General features: G+C 40.6%; 1 protein-coding gene across 17 annotated transcripts in view; it reads right to left on the reverse strand.

Annotated features, from left to right (window-relative positions):
• DAB1 (DAB adaptor protein 1) overlaps positions 1-18,180 on the reverse strand; it is a 477,594-nt gene that overhangs the window by 23,926 nt on the left and 435,488 nt on the right. For 9 of the 17 annotated variants that reach the window (XM_057409280.1, XM_057409278.1, XM_057409281.1 and 6 more), the window contains 5 exons: positions 17,679-17,810; positions 16,902-17,021; positions 16,267-16,305; positions 14,924-14,989; positions 9,941-10,000 (listed from right to left, as the gene is read on the reverse strand). In XM_057409280.1, coding sequence (XP_057265263.1) covers positions 9,941-10,000; positions 14,924-14,989; positions 16,267-16,305; positions 16,902-17,021; positions 17,679-17,810 — 417 coding nt within the window. The remainder of the gene's footprint in view (positions 1-9,940; positions 10,001-14,923; positions 14,990-16,266; positions 16,306-16,901; positions 17,022-17,678; positions 17,811-18,180) is intronic. The other 8 variants (XM_057409285.1, XM_057409276.1, XM_057409287.1 and 5 more) reach the window with 3 other exon arrangements.

The raw sequence follows: 18,180 nt of genomic DNA on the forward strand, positions 1-18,180 counted from the left end.
GTTTATATTCCTACAAGCTCCATGAGCTGCAAGCAGCTTGCTAATTAACCACAATTCATTCTAAAACACAATTAGAACTATAACGAAGGAGCATGTCACAATCATGACTGAAGTGATCATTAGTCAAACCACGTCTAGTAGGTTGAGACATACTGAAAACAACCAACAAGACATATTGTTGTGCTGTGAAACCACTGTTGGACTAATGAAGTAGCATGATAACTCAACAAAGAACTGCTCAATTGCTTCCTAATTAAAGAGAATACACTGAAGAATATGTGTGTGAAAAAAAACCCTGTCAATGCCTTTGCAATCTTCAGCTTCCTACAGATCCTAAAGATCCTCAAATGCCATAAACTTTCCCAGTTACAGAGGCAGTGGCAGTGTTACCATCAACCCTGATTTATACAGGTAGGGCTGAGCACAATCTTTTTAGTTGTAAGGATGCTGTGAACATTTAGGGTGATTCCCAAGTGGTACAGGTCATGTTAACAGCAAGGGTTGCCATAAAACTACATTGATAGATCTTTATCCAAGATATATGCATTTGGGCATCCACTACATATACAGGGTTCAAATCCAGTGCTGTGGGATATAGGAACCCTCCTGTTTAAAGTTTCTCTTCCCAGTTTCATAGGTAACTTGCCAGAAGCACTCTTGTTCAAGCAACTCCCTGTATTTTTCCTGGATGTAACAAAACCAAGTCCTGACTTCGGTATGATGTACCCAAGTACAGGGTAGCCTTGAGCTTCATCGCATTCACCAACTGGCCAGTTCCCTTTGCCTGTTCACTGGGAAGCAGTGTATGTGCTGGTTAAAAATGCTCTTAGTCAAGGCTTCACAGCTAAAGAGGTAGGATGGTTAAGGGTAATTGACATAATGGAGTACTGAGGAGTGTTTGAGCGAATTGCTTCACTGGTGCTCGATAGCTTCCTCTAAATGAAGGATCTCTTCATATGATCAAAACATACATTCACTCATTTGTTTATTTTCTCTTCATTAAAGGGAATTTAATTCCGAATTCCCTGTGTACTTTGGGTATTTACTCTTATGGGAAACGGTATTTAAAACGTTTCAATTGGCACTTTTCTCTGGCAGCCTCTAATAAATCAAGAGTCCAAAAGAGTAACTCTAGCTTAGAGCCAGACCCATGCTGCTTCCAGGCAACATGACACTCAAGATAATTAAACTTCCCAGAGCACAGAGGATGCTGGTGCAAAGGTCCCAGCTGAAAGGTCACCTCATCTGTATCTTCTCCAGACCCCATGCGGTGGGTTCAGAGAGCATGGTATACACCATGGTATACACCAGTCACATCACACACGTTCAAAGGAAATCAAGTCCAGAAATATCACTGTGCTGTTGAACTGAACACTGAGGCTTTCAAAGTGTTGACACAAGCTGCGAAAGCTGCTGTCATTTACATTCGTGATGTTCTAATAGGCCCTAACATCTGCCTTTCAGACACATAAGCCTGTCTCTAGATTTAGGTTCCTTTATAAAAAAAGATGTCCCTGCCCGTGGCAGGGGGTTGGAACTGGATGAAATTTAAGGTCCCTTGCAACCCAAACCATTTAATGACCCTATGATTTTAAAACACTTGCAAGCACAGTTATACAGGTCTATCTAATGCCTTTCAAAATGACAGGTGTCTGAAGCTACAACTGAGCTTGAGAAACAAGTTATTTCTACCTTCATTATTGAATGCTGCCTCGACATGCTATTTTCCAAGCCTTGAAATTTCCTGAATATCAGCAAGCAAAAATGCCAAGTCCTGTGTACTTCTGTACTTAGTAACATAGGATAACACTGAATTAATCAGGAAAAAACCACAACAGGTTCTCCCCAAACTGATGCAAAATGCATACAGCATTTCCCCCAGAACTGTATTCCCTTTAGTTGTGCAATTGATGCTATTTAATGCACACAGCAATACAGACTAGCTAAAGCTACAAACTCTGCTACTTAGAAAGCAGATTGTGTGGAAATAAATGTTTTAGCAAATCAGTATGAGCTGCAGGGCTCTGAGCAAATCAAAACGTAGTGAATCAATACAACGTGCAGCCGTGAACTTAATATATCAGCAAGCATCAGATAAAACCTGCATCAGTCATATTGCATAAAGGACAAAAATTCACTGTGTGTACAAGAACTTTACTCCACAATCAATGAACCTGACCCATGGTTCAGCCACACTCTCTTTTCTCTACTTTGGAGAATATCAGAAGGGATAGAAGATTACCCTGGAAAATGTATAGGAAACCAGGTAAGGTCAGGAATGCAAATAAACATGAAGTCATAAGACATGCGACCTGACAGGCTGCATGACCATGACTGCAAGGGGCCACTGAAATGTTCATCACTTAATTTATACTGCCCATTGTCCTGGCTTCAGCAGTAGCAGTCATTTTTTCTCCTTCTTAGTAGCTGGTGCAGTGCTGTGGTTTTGACTTTCGGCCTGGGAACAGGGCTGATAACACCGATGTTTTTAGTTACTGCTTAAACGTTTAGCCTGACCAAGGACTTTGTGAGCCTCATGCTCTGCCAGGGAGGAGGGGAACCTGGGAGGAAGCAGTGACAGGACACCTGAGCCAAGCTGATCGAAGAAGTATTCCATACCACAGCACGTCATGCCCAGGATATAACTGAGAGTTACCTGGAAGGGCTAGTTCTCTGCAGGGTTGGACTAGGTATTGGTCGGTGCTCAGTCGGGCAGGGTGGGGCAAGTTATCGGTCGGCGGGTGGTGAGGTGTTGTATTCTCTTCCCTTGTTATTTCCTTTATCATTGTTATTATTGGTGGTAGCAGTAGTGATTTGTGTTATACCTTAGTTACTAAACTGTTCTTATCTCAACCCATGGGAGTTGCATTCTTTTCGATTCTCCTCCCTATCCCTTCGGGAAGGAAAGAGGGGGGGGTGAGAGAGCGACTGCGTGATTTATGGCTGACTGGGTTTAAACCATGACACCCATGTTCTATATTAAAGTACAAATCTTAACACCATACTAACACCCATGTCACCCATATCCAACAAGATGACCCTGTCATAGGGCAAAACCTGCAGCTTTGGTTTGCTTCCTTGTTTCTTGCTTTTTCTGCAGTACAAACAGAGAGCAAATGATGGAAAACTGATCAAGGGCAGTGCTGCTGGATTACAGCCTTCCCCATTATGTGTTTACGTCCCAGAATCCTAAAGGATTGCACTGGGAAGTAAAGTAAGTTCAATGTTTTGATAGCATGTGATCATTCTGCTGGTCGTGCAGGGTTAAGGATCCCATTGGGGGAGCCATATTACAGATGCAGGAATTAAAAGCCTGCTAGCAGGAGTAGTCCTACGGGTTAAAAAGAGCTCAATATGTGGCCCATATATGTGGCCCAAATCAAGATGACATATAGGAAAAATTAAATCACGACATTTTATTCCCATCTATGCAACAGTATTCCTACACTAGTAAAATAGGCTATTTGACATGCTAGATGCAAAATTATGGATGGATCGAAACCAGAAGTATGCAAGCACTTACTTTCAACATTCAGAAACGACAGAGATTAAGATTCAAAGCCTTAAAAAGTCTATACATTAACAATGGATTAATTCTAACATCTAATCCTCCAGATTGTTGGAAATCAGACTGAATTCAGGTTAAGAGCTTCTTGAGTATTCTTGTTCTACCTGGCATTGCAAGAACAACTTTTCAAGTTGAAGTATCCTGAACTTTGAGCCAAGGTGCTAAAACCTACATGAGGCATGTATGTAAAACACATGAAGAAATTTCACCACTTTATACTATAGATGTTATAATCTGGGAAGACTGGAAGGAATAACTGGTTTCTGCTTCCTGTGACATTAAATTTCTTATTAAGATGCAAACCACAAAATATCCCCAGAAAATGTAACTTAAAAGGAGAAATAAAAAGGAAAAAATGATACAAAGTCAAACAAAAAAATACAGATTTAGTTATTACAGTACTTGATGAGAGAGCTAACATCCTACTAAGTACAGCTTCCACAGGTTGATGCTGGTGATCCCTGTGAAACATCCCTGATGGTGGCTAGCTCCTCTCCTTGGAAAGGAGACACAAGGGGTTGAGCAAGGCCTCAGACCTCTAGTGAAAGTTCAGGCTTTAAAGTGTTTTTTGCTGTGGATCCACTCCAAGCTCTCAGCTGCGTAGCTGTTTATGCCAGTGCTGAGTGAAGGTAAAAGGCTTTGAATCAGTTTTTACTCGCATTTTGTACAGGTAAAAGCAGAAGCAGAGAGTATAAAACAGCAGATGATGGGGCCCATGGGTCTTGCTAAAAGGAAGGAAAAAGCACCTTGACAAATCTCAGTGACCTTTCATAATGTAGAAGCAATTAAATCACAATTAATGACAGACCTTGACTGGTAACACACATACCTAACACAAGTCCAAACAAACCAGGTATGTCAGCTACCTGCCTAACATACCAAACTTGCCCAACATACCAAACCTGCCCCACGGCATTAAGGGATCTGCCTCTTCTGCATCACCCTGACTCAACTGAATGCAGGACCCTCCTGCAGTGCCAACAGCTTCTTTCTAACCCCAATAATGGAAAAAAAAAACAAACCTATAAATACAAGTATCTTAAGACATGACAGTGCAATGTGAGCAACATCGCTGGATATCACTTAGTAATATCCATGACAACTGCCCAGAGGATAACACAGGGCAGGTTGATGCAGGTCACAAAGAAGATGGTACCCACACAGCACATGGAAACAAATAGCTGATGTGTGGAGAGGCTGTTATAATAAGGGCCTCCTGCTACAGCACAAGTCTCACTATTGAAGACATGAACATCACAACATCTCACCTTCAGGGCTCAGATGTTACCTTTGGTATGGTGCTAAACATTTCCATTATAAGCCAGCAGTGGTATCAGAGTTAATATTGGTATTAAATCAAAAGGCAAGCTGAGAGGAGGGACACATGGAGCAGAGGTGTTTTCAGTGCTGCACAAAATCTCAGAACAGTTAATGCAAGGTCTGGACTGCAGACACCGATATGTGTATCCACTTCTGTCTATAGAAATAGCAAAGGCCCAGCAAAACACCAAATAAACTCACAACACAAGACATTACCATAACACATATACTTTCAAACTGTGCAACAAGCAGCTGTGCCTGTTAAAAACAGCCATCCCACACCACAATGTTAAACCTTGCACACAAGGTTTAAGTGGGTGTAACTTAAGTCAGGGCATTTGAGCACAGGTAAATACAGCGGGCAGCTTTCCCAGCACAGACAGTCAGGCTGGGTCTGTGCACACTCTTTCTTCTCATGTTTGAAAACCTGATCTAGAAAGCCTGATTGTGGAGGCTGAAGCCGATGTCACCAGTTTGGAAGCTGTTTCTGTAAAGCTGTTGATGCAGGGCTGTCCATCCCTTCCAGATAACCTCAGGCACGCTGCCCCTGACACGAGACCTGAACAAATCAGACCCGCAAATGACACCGTAATCAAAGCCAGAATTAAAACTGAGCTTTCCCAAACGCAGTTTCTTAGTTCAAGCAGAAGGATCAGGCAACCCTTACGGCTTCTAGACCCATTAATTCTCAGGTCCAGCCCAGCTTCATCTGCTCCTCCCATGCCTTGCTCTATGGCAGCCAAATTACTCCCTGTCCATTCCACTCAAGTTTAATACTTTCCACATAGTTGTAACTAGCCGAATCGCTGCCTGCATTGTAAAGCATCAGTTATAAAGCCTTGAATCTTTATAGAGCAGTAAGATGACTTGTTTGAAAGCCTTCATAAAACTGTAAGCAGATAGTTTAGACATTCTGATGAGAAGAGAAGGTTTTATTATGATGTGACTGACAGTCTCCATGAAGGGTATTTACAGCCTGATTCTTATTACTAAAAACACCATGACAGGTAGAACTTGATGTGGATGCATAATGGGGAGACGATGGGAAATTATGACAAAAAGAGCTCATTAAACATTTCACCTTTTTATAACAGTTAATTTTACATACAGAGCTACAATTTCTCAGTGGAATCAGTACCACTTAACACAAGCTTTTTGGGTGAGCTTGCTTTCTTTATCTGACTTGATGTCTATTCTGACTGAATGGAGAAGAGAAGAACTGGTCTAAGGAAGGAGCAGAGAGAAATATGGAATGAGTAGAATCATAGAATCGTTAGGGTTGGAAAGGACCTTAAGATCATCCAGTTCCAACCCCCCTGCCATGGGCAGGGACACCTCACACTAAACCATATCACCCAAGGCCTCGTCCAACCTGGCCTTGAACACTGCCAGGGATGGAGCATTCACAACTTCCCTGGGCAACCCATTCCAGTGCCTCACCACCCTAACAGGAAAGAACTTCTTCCTTATATCCAATCTAAACTTCCCCTGTTTAAGTTTTAACCCGTTACCCCTTGCCCTGTCACTACAGTCCCTAATGAAGGGTCCCTCCCCAGCATCCCTATAGGCCCCCTTCAGATACTGGAAGGCTGCTATGAGTACATGAAGAGTGAGTTGATACAGAGGAAGGGAGGAAATAGGATACCGTGGACAGTGTGGGTTTGAAGCATGCCCCACAGAGGAAATCTACGGGAGAGTAGGATTTGCTGGGAAGGGATGTAGCAAAGAGATGGGGAAATACAAGAATTCTAGCGAGCAAGCAATCTTCATCCCAATGTCAGAGAAGGGACTTGGCAACTAGCCACCACTCCTAATTGAGTTCAGCAGGTCCATCCAAATCCTGAGATCCAAGACTCATTCCTTTCCACCTCATTTGCACCATATTTACATTACTTGATTTCAGAGATCATGAGGAGTCACACTATAAAGTACTTTGACATGTTCTGATAAATGGCCCCACATGATGGCACAGTGGTGTGCAAGTACATCAGCTATCTCAATGCATTTACAATGTTGAATACTTCTGCCTCATGGCACTACCAGGAAGAAGCTTCATACCTTCAGCCACAATTGGACCCCATAAGCACAGAAGAAATATCTGCCCCAATAGTACTGGTTTCTTAGGATGCTGTTAGCTCACTGAAACCCAGTATGAATTAACACTTCTCAGTTTCAAAGCAACCTCTGAAAAAGGGTTTCAGGCTTTTAGTTTTTCCACTGCTGTAGATCTCACCCCACCTAAGCCTAACCATTTAGTAGTTATCAAACCTGCAAGGCATTTATATATCCTATGTAGCCATGAAGGAACGATGTCCAGATATACATTTACAGAGGGATGCTTCATGCAGGCAGAAGGAATTTCCCCATGAAGCAGCTGTTTCTCTCCATTGGCTACAGAAGTCAAGGGTGGAGAGCACCTAGATAACTGCTTTGGCATCCCTCACTTTTATGTGCAAAGACTAGAGGCAACTTGCCTGGGAACACACCACAGGAAAACAATCCCAAGATGGAAAACTGATTCCTGTCCAGGGAATGTGGCAGTTCAGTCTGAACTCAAGCAAAACTTGCTGCATTTTTATTAAGTGTTGTATTTGTTGTCAGGAGAGAGAATTCATGGTGCCTGAAACCTATTAGGAGCTACAAAAAGTTTCTCACTTTACTCATCCATTATGAAATTACTGAAAGCAAGATCTCCTAATAGAGCAAGTGTCCTTACATGTTGAAAGCAGGTAGATGAGCTTGATTATTTGCCCTCAGATTGAATTTTAGGGGTTTATATAATAATGACAGCTATAAATTGGAAAGAAAAAATTATGGCAAATGTCTCAGTGACAGAGTGTGGAAGGGGGAGCAATAAATCAGATGGGCAGTGGAATATTAAATTGCTAATTTTAAGAGCTATTTCTGCTTTTCCTTTTTTTTTTTTTTAATGCATATTAATATAAAAAGGTGAAACAAAATCTCATCTACCTACTTCTTCCTCTTCTCTTTGTCTTCATAAATTACAGTAAGTAACTTGTTTGGAGAAAAAGCTCCAATCCTTTTAAATTTAACCATGAAATAGCAAAAAAACCTTGAATTAAGTCAAGCAGCCAACTTCATGGAGATGACAGATGAAATATATTTGATGATTACAGAGTGGGTTCCATATGCCCTATATCTCACAGTCACGCTCTTTACCAGGACAGCCTAATACCAAAGTGTCTGCAGACATGATTGTAAATGTACTCTACACCCAGTCGTACTGCAAGGACCTAAATTACAGACTGTACCCGGAGTAAATCTGAAACATCCCTGAAGGAATAATAAAAAAGTCACAGGGAACACACAGCAGAAGAATTGTAACACTCAACTATGAGAGAAATGAGTCAGAAACCTACAGCTATTCTGTGCCCACAAACACCCTCATTAGATATGCAACATGAAGTATTTTACTGGATTTTCCCAGGCACCACGATGATGCCTCCCTCCTCCTAGTGCCTTATCATGAAATATTTATGGCAAGTTCTGTTTGTTTGTGCAAACCACAGAAGTGTCACAATTCAGGCCCTCGTTCAGCCCCTCCCCAGCACTTATCTTTCATAGTCAACATCTCTGTGCTCAACCCCAGCTGTGCAAGTTACCACATCCTCGTGTGAAAGGAGGCTCTTCCTCTCTCTTGAATACATCTTCCCCTTGCTTACGGCAGATTGGAATTCCTGACCTTTTCCTTTGTTTTCCTCCATTCTCACACAAGTCCTCAGAACTACTAATTTTCTGTGCAACCAAATGCAATCAAATAATTTCTCGAGGTATTTATAGCACAAATGTATATTAAACAGCATAATCCACACTTCGCAAACGCATGCCTTGTTGCTAAGGCATCTGTCACTCCACTTCTGCTCTCAACCACTTGCTACCATTCCTTATAGATGGGAATAAATGCTGCCCCTCTTCAAAATGCTAATACACAGAAAAGGAATGGTGCCATTTGAATACAACAGCATCTTAACCCCATTTTTTAATAGTCTACTGCCCATGCAGGGCACAGGACAGAAAGAACTGATAGTCTATATTGACCTTTAGTCCCCTGCGTACTTAGAACACTACAGAAACAACATGTAGCAATAGAGGGAGGAAAACTCCTTGTGCTGATTAAAGCCCACAATAAGCAGGAAAGCATTGCAATACATAGACAAAAAGCTGTGCCACTCAGGAATTTGCTGATTGAGGTCTTTTTGCACACTTCATCTTGATGTAGTTCCTTTCAGAGTTTCCCAAAGCTGTCTGCCCATATCTCTGCCCTGTAATTGTACACCTCGTACTAAGCTACCATAGAAGCTGGTTTTATTGGAAAAATAATTGGTTTTCTATGGCGTATGTTAGGTTGGATTTTTGTTTAATGTGCTTGGGTTTTTCTTTTCCAAATGGCAGGAAAGTAATTCTAATGCAAATTCCCAGGTTTTGGCTAATATTTGAGTCACATCTCCTTATGAAATCTTTACCTATCAGCACACTGTATTCATCAGGAAGGCTTTTGAGAGGTATAGACATTTTAGTTGCAGAAAGACACTGCAGAGGTCACAGTGTTCTGACATACCTTTTCCTAATGCTACCTCTCTTGATCCGCTCTATTCAGACTCTGCCTCCCCTGCTGTCCTACTAAACCAAGCCGAAAGGAGCACAATATATGAAGTACAGCTCTGACAGAGCAAACAGGGGAGAAAATGAAGTTCATGCTCACTCAGAGTACAGCACTGGGTAATAGAGGAGCCCTCTTAATCCAGCCCCCAACAGTTTATGCATTAACATGCAGAAGGCTTATTGTCGACTCTTGACCACACATAGCACATTTATAAACGGTGACTTCCATAGGAATGAGTTGGAAAAGCCAGAAAGGAGATTTAAGTAATGAATGAGATGGATATAAGTGACATAACAATCCTGGTTACTCTGAATAACACATCACTGATAAAATTCACATCACGAGGAATGTACCAGATGTTACAATAATGACAGTCACAGAAGCTAAGAAACGCACCTTTACTGCATATAAATAGGGAAGATACTTACACTTACAGGTTGACTTTTTGGCACATCATAAACACCTTCCTTCTTTTGGCTGGTAGGAACCTGCAACAGAAAAACGAAGGTCATTACCAAAGCAGTTTGATGAGAATTGAAATCAGCAACTGACATATATGTATAGGGTAGCCATTTAATACTAATGAAATCAAGGATGGTTCCCTCTTCATGTAAGCAAGTACCACCACTTGAGAAGATACTAAAGAAATAAAACATCTGTCTGGATTTTAAAATCCTAAAGCCCAGAAGTGGTCAGAAATGAGATTTTTATTCTCAGTTAATTTTGGTTGCATCAAGTCCAGGTGCACTTGGATCTCCTTCCTAATGAAATGGCTTTTATTCATTTTACTTGGGGGTTAGATGATGTATGATGAAGTCATGATCAGGTCAGTATGTCATCTTTCTCCAAGGCAGAGATCCAGGGTACAGCCACTGAAGTAAGGGAAAGAGATGCTTGGCCTATAATGTTACATTTTTCCCCTTCCAATTCACTTCATAACCTAAGGCAAATAAAGTCATAACATGTACCCCTGCAGTGCTGGTGCCCTGCAGCTGCTCTAAGTGATGTTTGGCTATGATGCTGCAGTTTTACTAAGGAATTACTGGCCTGTAAGAGTCTGACACAGCCAGGGAGCTGAAGTCAACAGCCTCACATGGACAAGGGACAACACACTTACAATTGGGTTGTGCCTTTAGTGGAGTCAAGAGTCATTATTTACGCCTTATGCATTTATGACCAGCTCATGTGAATTGAGTTGCTTTGTAATACAGGGCTTTGCTTGCCTCAGGACTGCTGGTTTACATATTTATTATTTGTGATTGTGTTTCTTTTCCTTCCTAGAAGCACTGAACGTCTATTGTAAATGAAACAAGCAAAGAGAACGTGCTCTAAACTGGTGCAGATGCTCTAAGTAAATCAGTGCCAGTTTTTCACTGAACAAGGGCATTCAGCATAAGCAGGTTACATTTCAGACTGCAATGAAACCTCACAGGTCAATAGAAGAACTAATACTGCAGGTATTACAAAATAATTACCTTTTTGTTTTCTAAGGCAGTAACTATCTTAAGTTGTGATATTAGCGTCGGAAGGGGGAAGATCTAGGGGAAGCTGAAGGAATGCAACTTATTCATTGAGATGTCATAATTTCTTACTTTGCATACTGTATAAAAAGCTCTCTCTACTGCTCAAACATTCTCTTGCCCATCTTCAAACATTAAAGTGCTCAAGACAAACTACACATCTTCAACTTGGTGCACACTGCAGAAGTCAAAAGCACAAGCACAGAACCCTCAAGGGAACTCCATGAGCTTTTCAAAGATCTCTTCTATTCCTATCCTGGGAATAGCCTGCTTGACTTGCTTTTCTCAAAGTACTGCTCCTTTCCACTGAAAACACCTATCCCATTAGATATGTGAAACGGGTAACAGTGGAACACTTGAATTTCATGGAAATAATAGTCTGTAACGAGAGAAAACTTTAAGTGACAGTGTCAGAGCAGAAGCCAAGAATGGTCTGTTTAGTAAGTCGCTGCAAAGCTTAGTCTTCATAAAAGAGGACAAACGTGCTAAGATGAACCATTTATAAGCTACCATCAGTTTCTCTTTTCTCTCTTAAGTTTTCTCTTCAAGTCATTCTCTCCTTCCTCTTTCCAACTTTTCCATGAAGTCATTCCAGTTTTCACGCTTCTATCCACAGCTTACTGTGGAAATGAGCATTTCCTTGCACTATCAATCCCCTCTTTTTAACTCCAGCTTACACTTTCACTAGAGAAGAGCTCCTGACTTCTAATATCAAGACAGAGAAAGTTTTCTGACAGACATTTTTCTCTCCCAGCTCAATACTTGTTGTCTTCTTGTTGTCTTCACTGCCATGTAGCATCACGCTTTCTTGCATCGCTACTTACACCAGGGGTCTGCAAGGGCTTTCTCTTGGTTTTTGTTTTCTTTGATTAGAAATAGCAGCAAAGAGGTAGCAGCACTGCTGCTGCTGACAGCTGTCTCTGTGACAGGCTGTGAACCACTTTGATGTACTTGCATTTTTACCAGCCAAACAAGCACCACAATGCAGAAACCCCCATCTCAGACTGACAACTCCTCCTTGAGCTGAACTTGCTTCTCCATAGAGACCAGTGCTGCTACATACACAACGCAAAACCACTCAACAAAATCTCATCCCCACCTCACTGAAACAACTGGCAGGAAAAGAGATGCTATTAAGAAATCTGACACTAGGTAAGAGGATTGTACATGCTCAGTGATCAAGCCCTTGCCTAACGCATATTAGAGTAATTTACATAGACAGACAATATTAAAAGAACAGACAGACACAGACAGTCTTTGGGGTAATGTATCAAAGAAAGGTGACAGACAGAGAATGAATGCTTAAAAAGAAACCTGCGACCTCTGCTATGCTAAAAAGAAATAGAAATTGTCACTTTTGGCACATTATCTTCCACATCCAGGTGGAATCTTTTCTTTCCTGCTCCGTAGGACTCTTTCCCACTAAGGGAGAAGTGAATTCTTCACATACCAGCTCTTGGTTGAAAACCCAGAGCAGCACTGGAAGAAAGATTTGATGAGGTTGAAGTGAGGATGCAGGTGGTTTCTGAGCAGATGCATGTTTGCTATAGTATAGTATGGGGAATCCTCTGTAGTAAATAATAGAAGCAGGCACCAATTTGCACCAAACTAAAATAAAGCTACTAAGTAAAAGAAAAGGAAACAGGAAAACAGGACCTTTTCTAATTTAACCTTTAATAGTAGTGTGGATGGTTCTGAGATCATCAAGATCTTGTAAGAGAAACAATTTCCTAGTGATCAGGGTGTAAGATCTGCATGGTGGGAACCCAGACTTATAGCAAGCCGAAAGCTCACAAAGTCCATGGGAACTAAGAAGCTTGTGGTCCTGGGCAAGTCTACACTAGTGATACTACAGCATCTGTCAACTAAATAGATAATGGAAGAAGACACCTTGCTCTTTAAACTCAGCATTTGCAGTATTCCAGGTATTGCCTGTAGTAAATTCAGAGAACAATGCTAAACCTGCATATACTGAGAATGTGGTATATTAATCACAGGAATTTTCTGTGGGAGAAAACGCTTCTTCACATCCAGATACCATCATGTGAAGCCTTGAGCAATTCTTGCGTGGCTTACAAGCCAGTAACAGCAGTGTCCTGAGATGAGGTGATAGTGACCTCAGTATCTGCTCACTGTCTTTAGTTCTTTAGGCCATTCCTCAGGACATAGTTCCTACTTACTCCTACCCACCAAAGTTTGATCTAGGATCTCCAAACACCGGGAGCAACGATCCCATTTTGCTTGCTTCCACTGGTACATCTCTAAAATGCCACTAAAAGCTCTGCACTTTGATGACCAGCAATCAGGTTTTCTCACCTGATCGTAGTTGTCATGGGGTTTTTGGGTGACATGGTTTAGTGTGAGGCATGGCAGAGGGGTTGGAACATGATCTTAAGGTCCTTTCCAACCCTAACAATTCTATGTTTCTATGAACTAGAGTAGTAATTATTTAATGAATTATTTAATAGTCAAACTTTCAACACTATGTGGTAGCAAAATTTCAACCTTAGACATACTCTCACCTTGAGAGCTTTGTGTGCCGTGGTTTAGAGATGCAGAAAGATGCATGCTCTAGTGTGTGTGGCAGGAGTGCCAGGAAATCAACACAGAGTAAATGAATCTCAACTCAATGACTCTGTGATGGGGCTAATAAAATGGTTATTTTCTAATGTTTAGCTTGCATTTCCATTTCTCACTTAGCTTCTTTGTGTTTTGCCTTACAGCTACTCTAACCTCTCATTTTTTTCCTGTTACCTTGCTACCTTTTATCATTACTTAAAAAAATACCTTTCCCTTTGTTTTTGTTCTATCCTTGCTCCTGCCTAGTTTAGAAATGCTTTCCCTATTAGCAGATCCACCTCTAGTACAGCCACATGAAATGCTTAATCACTGCTTGAACTTCTTCCCCTCCACACTAAATGACTTCCTCGAATCACTATTTTCTCACAGTGCACAGAGATTCCTGTCTATTTTCAGATTTGCCTCTAGTGTGTGACACAAAATGAATTACATTATATTTTAATAAACCCCAGACTGATCCCGTGAGGATAAATTGAACGACAAAAGATTATTTTAGATTGCTTTTAACGCAGTTTTTGTCAGTGTGAAGAATGGAAGCTTGGGCTCTAACATAACATTTGCACTTGGAAAATATTTTCCCCGGCCTGGGGGGTATCCACTGAGAGCTCTTAGGTTTTGTCAGTGGTTTCCTTGGTTAGGCAGAAAGAAAAGCAATACCATCAAAATGCCGTTCTAAGAATTGCTTGGGTGAGCAATTCATGAGATTTCAGGATCTGTAAAGGTGTAAAATGTTGCCAAAATTATCAGGAAAAAAAGAGAATCCATTATTTAGAGACTGTAGTGACAGGACAAGGGGTAACGGGTTAAAACGTACACAGGGGAAGTTTAGATTGGATATAAGGAGGAAATTCTTTCCTGTTAGGGTGGTGAGGCACTGGAATGGGTTGCCCAGGGAGGTTGTGAATGCTCCATCCCTGGCAGTGTTCAAGACCAGGCTGGACGAGGCCTTGGGTGATATGATTTAGCGTAAGGTGTCCCTGCCCACGGCAGGGGGGTTGGAACTGGATGATCTTAAGGTCCTTTCCAACCCTAACTGTTCTATGATTCTATGATTTATCACTTAATCTGGGGCACTCAAAAGTTTAAGACCTTTTAGAAGTGGACAAAACGAATACAATTTGCAGAAGCTGAAATGACAAACAGAAGAATCACACTGAGACTGGGCAGGTTATTCATGTCATGTCACCAGAATGAAATGCCAGATGTTTCTGTGATGGATGAAAACTAATAAAAGTGAACTATAGATGAAATGTACTTCACTAAATGCTTGCAGTCATTGCAATGAAAACACCAAAGTTAGTAATTTTATACCTGATAAATGTTTTCTTCCGTTTCAGGCTCACGGATTGGCTCGTGTCCAGCCTCAAACACAATGTACTATGACACCAGCCGCCAGAGAGGAAAAGTCAAAGATGAAACAGAAGGGAAAAAGGCGATTTGGAATTCCACGTCAAAACATAGGCAGGCATTAAAGAAACAAGTTCAAAGCACAGGCTGGCAGCAGGACAACCGGTGTGTTGGAAAGCAGAGTAAGGTTGTTCCGTATTTCATAAACCGGCAATAAATAGACCTAAATCTCCCCTAATGATCATTAGAGCAGCTTCCTAATTCTTTCTCCCTAGGGAGACCGCCTGTGGCCCAGTATTCATTTTCCCAAGTCAACATGAGTTTTGCCTCTTTTACATACAGGCAATTTTTTCGACATCTATTTATTATCTATGAATAAAAAAAGCTAAATCCAAACGGGAAACAGGCTGGTGCTCATATAACAGGCCACATAGCAAAAGGCTGTCACAACAATTTTCACTTTCAGGTTCTTGCTTTATTGTGAAGAGCACAAAGTCAAACTCCTGACATTATAAAAGCTGAATAGTCATTTAGGGCATCCTAATCCTTATCATCTTTCTCACTGCACCTTAGGCGCTCTTCAATATTCGCTAATGGCTGGATCGGTTTCTTTCAGCATGCCTCCCACTGACATACCTAAGTGGAAGAACACAAAATCTCCAGGAAAAAAACCTGTAAACTCTCCTCTGTTTTGTTTCAGTACAAAAACATGAGAATGAAATTACAGCTTTTTCTTCTTCACACTCAGTAGGGTATTGGACATGAATATATTGACACATATCTGATAATCATCTTCGCTCCCAGACATTTTGCTTGGATGAAACAAGGCTTAAAGTTCAGATCTATTATTAAATCCTAGCCCAAGTGCCAACAAGGGAGCATGTTATAACATCAATTCCACTGTTGTTTTTACCCGAATATTCCCCTTCTGAATTAAGTTCCGGCCCCACAGAAGACAAAATGTCAATTTATTACTCTCAGAACAAGATGTCACCTTCCTTATTCTCAACGTAACTCCCTTTTCAGTTCGGGTTTGTATTCAATAATGATGACAAATCTCATTTGGGAACCTAAAATCAGGACTTGCAAGCCACATTTTCGGAATATTCTATCCTACACAGATACATTGTGCCATTACTTACAGCTTATCTCTAAATATACTACTTTCTGTCAAAATCTCACAAGTTTCTCAGAAGACCTATCTCAGTAAGCTTCAGAACATCTTGTTAAAGGTTTTGGCTGTGTTTGAAGATAACATATATCTAATCACTTCTGAAACTCCAAGGCTGTACAGCTTCAGAAATTACCTGGTATACAGGATCTTCTACATCTTCTTCCAATATTGTCTACAGCAAAGTAAGAGGACAGGCAGTAAAAGCAAAGAACATAAACAACAGAGATAAAAGAACTGTATTCAGAAACTAAAGGACAGCAAAGATTTAAGCAAAATGGGCAAGTAAGTATATAGTTTTCTTTCTCCAGCATACAGATAAAGTCACATTCTTGTACAAAGTAATTTTATTCCAGTTTCATCCAAGTTTAACAATCCACACCTTATTTGATTTGATTCAAACACACACATTCAGAAGTATATTGAATCATCCCTAAAGTATTAGACACTGTAAAAACCTGACTTACAACACACTTACTTTCATTACGGTTTTCCTTCTGAGTGAGAGGAAACCCTACGCAGGAAATGAATAGATCATTTCCAGTTGCTAAACATGCTCATCTTACCCCAAGTGTTAGCTTTCAGCACTGTTTAATCCTACTCCTGAGCTCACGATGGCTGTTAGGTTCTTATTTGTCCATTTGAAGCTAGCACCGTTCAAACCCATTGCTGTTAAGAAATGCTGAGGATGCTCAGTGCCTCTTTGGAGCAACTTTGGGGGGCATTTCACACCATACTTTTCTTGGCAGTAGTCTAAGCTTATGCGTGTACCTGGTATACCGCTTGTTCACACTGTTTGTCCTTTTGTGCCTTTTTTTCCATTTCCTCTCTTTGTTTCAGTTCATAGATGAGCTGAAACAGGTCTCGCAAGTCCAGAATTACAGGTTCAGCCTGTGGAAGCAAAAACAGGAAGGGAAGTTTCGATATGGGAAAATACACACTTTTTAACCCACCCTGCTGCTAGAGCACTTATAGCATCTCCACAATCGGAGAGAACTTCATACAGAAGTAATTTCTCCCTTTAGCAACCAGGCTCAGGTCAATTTCTATTTAACAATTAATGATAATATTTCAATATCATTAATATTATTAATGATAATATATGAAATTGATGTATTTATAATTAAATATTAAAAGCATTATGAATACAAAAGGCATAGATATGAATATAATGGAGTATTTATTAGTGATTTCTCATGCAATGGAAAGAATGTAGACTGTATGCAAAGTAGCTCTTAGGAGTCTATCACTTTCTGTTTAAATGAGTATAGGAATATAACCAAGCTCAGCTGTATCCAGTCGAGTTTAGTTAGAAAGGAGAACAATAACTAACTATAAATAGCACATCATCAAAAATCAGAAACAGAGAAACACATTCCCTTTTCCCCAAGCTGGTTTCATTAAGTTGGCATTTAACATCTAAGCAGTCACTTGTGATAAGCGTAGCACAATCAGAAACAACCCAAGACTGGCCTCTTGAACACCTTTTATGAACAGAGCCTTTCTCTTGGGTTACACTGTAGAAAAGGACAGTGATCTGATACTTACTGCCTGGGCTGTTTTTATTGCCACAAATCTATGATTTCCCTCCTTTCCACACACATATCCAAACGCTCGATGGTCTGTGATATCCTTTGCGATGTATGAAATTTCATGAACTGCATGGTGGTGCTGTAGTAGCTATTAAAAAAACACAGTAAGAGACATCCATCAAAATATTCCATTAAAAGGCTGTATAATTTCTCTTTCACCAGTGCTTCACCCGGATCCCAATACACCTATGGAATTAAAACAAGCAAACACATCCTGGTATCAATATCAATTAATACCTGAATTCCTTAAACCTATTCTCTTTTTAAAACCTAGCCAAACTTGGTTTGTTTTAATAACTTGACTAAAGCCTCAGCAGAGGATTTTTTGGTATCTTTTGGTGAGCTATAATTCAACAGAAAATATCATGTTACTTAGTTGCTACCTACATAGCATCCTAGGTAGAGAATCAGTATCTGTAGGTATATATAAGAAGCAGCAGCAGCTACCTGTAGCTTCA

Source organism: Pezoporus wallicus, unplaced genomic scaffold (genome assembly GCF_028554395.1).
Source record: "Pezoporus wallicus isolate ANWC-B61680 ecotype Strahan unplaced genomic scaffold, APGP_CSIRO_Pwel_v1 contig_8108, whole genome shotgun sequence".
Lineage (NCBI taxonomy): Eukaryota > Metazoa > Chordata > Aves > Psittaciformes > Psittacidae > Pezoporus > Pezoporus wallicus.